Below are 2,592 nucleotides of genomic sequence, written 5' to 3'. Positions count from 1 at the left end.
CTCTTTCATTTTTTTTTAGGATACCTTGACTAGCCTGCAACTTCTTGGTATGTAAAACATGCTAGCTTTGAAATTTTTGACCCCACTGAAATCCACCTGACTCATGAGTGCTGGAATTAAAGGCATACATCACCACCCCAGAACATTTTTGTTGCTATTGTTCAAACTGTACATGTAGGATGCCTTGTTTCACTCCATGTGCACTGCAAGAGGTCCTGGATTGCTCCTTAATCTTCCCTCTGGCCTTTGTTCAGATCACAGTTTGTGGTGTTTAGTGATCCTCTTTAAATTTTCTCACAGCACTTTGTTTAAATGTCTTAACATTTGATTCCCAAGCACCCAATACAACATTCTCCTCTCAAAAAACAATAGCAATCATACTGGAAAAAAATTTTTTTCTGGGTAAAGTCTAAGTATATGATAAACCTTTAGTTACTAGAGGGGTTGTTATAGAAAGTTGTTTCCTCAACTTGCCAATGAGTGTGCCAGCAACTAATCAGATGAAAATCCTTTATTAGCAGGACAAAGGGGCTTAGAGCAGCATAGCCAATTACTAGAAATATTCTAATATTTAGTATTATGGAGTCAAGAGTCAAGACAGAACCAATGTAGAAGGATAAAATGTAATCCCCAAAGTAATAGAGGAGGAAACAGGTCATAAGAATGAGAACACTCCACGTAGCTCGGATTTCTGGGCTGGCATTATTTGCAAGCCTGGAGGTGTGAAGGTAAAGGACACACTTGTGATGTTTATACAGACGGAGCGCCATGTACCCACTGCTCCAGCCCATGAGACACTGAAAGATGACATCACGAAGAGTCATGAGACGGAGGAAAAGCCACTTAACTGTGTACCTAGATGGCAGCATATAGCAATACTCATAATACACACCAGCTCTAGATCTATTCAAACTGCTGCCCACTGTGATATGATGAAGCAAATTGGAGCTTATGAGAACATTAAAGATACAAAGGAGGAGGAGAGAGGGAAGAACTTGCCATATTGTTTGTGGTCTGAACTTTCTCAAAAAGGAGGTTCTAGGACTGATGGTGACAACCTGGACCATGCTGAGGAGACAGGTGGTGCAGATGGAGAGGCGACGGGCCACCCTTCCCAAATAAACCAGAGTTTTACAGCCTGCAATGCCCAGACCATTTTTGAAATGAAGTTTTGTGGCTACATATCTGATCCCCGAAGTACCAATAATGATTACATTTGAAAAAGCCAGATGAGTGAAGATAATAAGGTCTATAGGTTTTTTCTCAGAACCCATGGTAAATGTAAGCACATGTCTCACAAATATAAGGATGTTTCCTAAGATTCCAAGTCCAATAAGAGAAAGGAAGATTACTCGTTGGATGAGCTCACTCCAAATCATCTTTTGACCTCAGGTGAGAACTAGCCAAATCCACTTTGAGGAACACAAATGATCACCTCCATGGATTGTCTCTACGTATAATGAGAAATTTCTGAAATATGAAAATGTACATGGTTCTTTTACAGCATGCACCTGATTGAATTCTTTGCTTTGCTTCTATTTCATTTTGTTATTCTCACTGATATGGGTGATGATAGTGATATTGTAGACATAAATCCCATGTTAATGCATGTACTTACCTTTCCAAGCAAACACTTCCTTATGTCTCTCAGCTCTAAAGTTTATATTCCAATGGTGCACTTTTTTTTTAGAATGTAATTCTCTGTCCCGCAAAAGCTAGTAAAATCAGACTTGTTTTTAACTCCTCTCTGTAATGTACCCTGTCAGCTAGCCCAAGATGAACAAGTTCCCAGTGCATTGGAGTTATTCTTAAAATCACTAATTGATGTAAAATATTTTACCACTTCACTATTCTTACAAGGTAAAACAAGATTAACAAGCTAATTCCTGAATTCTGTATTTGTAGAAAATGCTTGCTTGCTGGGAAGGCATCCAGCCAGCCAGGATGAGTTATCCTGGATCTCCAAAATTATAACTTTGTGGGGTTTACCTTTAAAATCTTTGGACTAACAATAGCTGAGGCCTAACCCAGGGAACTCTCTGGTTCATCCAGGTCAGTATTATTAAAACCTCTTCTTCCTAAATTTATTCTGGTTATGGTAAATCTTTGAGCAACCCCAGACCCAAAACAACGTGACAATTTCCTTTCTAGAAAAAAAAATGCTAAATATGGACAGTGTCACAATTTCAATACCAATGTGATCCTGAGCAATAGCTTCAGATGCCTTTTTCCTTTTCACATTTCATACAGGTGAGGTAGCAGATTCCTCCAAGGGTAAATCCTTCCTTTTGGGAGGGAATTTCCTTAAACACAGGATGTTTAAAGGGAGGTGAAACAACAGGATGTTTTTGGGGGGGAGGGTGTGAAACATTTCATCCTGTCTGGAAGCTCAGTCTTCTGATGCAAACACTCCAGTAGCGAATTACTGAACCTGACCTTACTCACGATTCCCCTCCCTACCAACATGTGTATAAACAGAACCACTGAGAGACTTTCAGACAGGGCCAGATGTGTGAACGATGCAGAGATCAGTCAAGGTGCTGGAAATAGGCTCAGACCAACTGAACTACCTGGAAAAGACACTCTCTAACC

At 39.9% G+C, this 2,592-nt stretch overlaps 1 protein-coding gene across 1 annotated transcript; it reads right to left on the bottom strand.

Annotated features, from left to right (window-relative positions):
• Positions 1 to 336: 336 nt before the first annotated feature.
• Vmn1r195 (vomeronasal 1 receptor 195) lies at positions 337 to 1,424 on the bottom strand. Its single transcript, NM_134223.2, has one exon. It carries the CDS (start codon positions 1,377 to 1,379, stop codon positions 429 to 431), a length of 951 nt encoding a protein of 316 aa, NP_598984.2. The 5' UTR covers positions 1,380 to 1,424; the 3' UTR covers positions 337 to 428.
• Between the last annotated feature and the right edge of the window lie 1,168 nt (positions 1,425 to 2,592).

Source organism: Mus musculus, chromosome 13, assembly GCF_000001635.26.
Source record: "Mus musculus strain C57BL/6J chromosome 13, GRCm38.p6 C57BL/6J".
NCBI lineage: Eukaryota > Metazoa > Chordata > Mammalia > Rodentia > Muridae > Mus > Mus musculus.
This window is presented reverse-complemented; position numbering and strand designations above follow the sequence as displayed.

What these genes read in the sequence shown, in the direction of transcription:
- Vmn1r195 (NM_134223.2), bottom strand. Translation starts at nt 1,379, where the DNA reads ATGATTTGGAGTGAGCTCATCCAACGAGTAATCTTCCTTTCTCTTATT.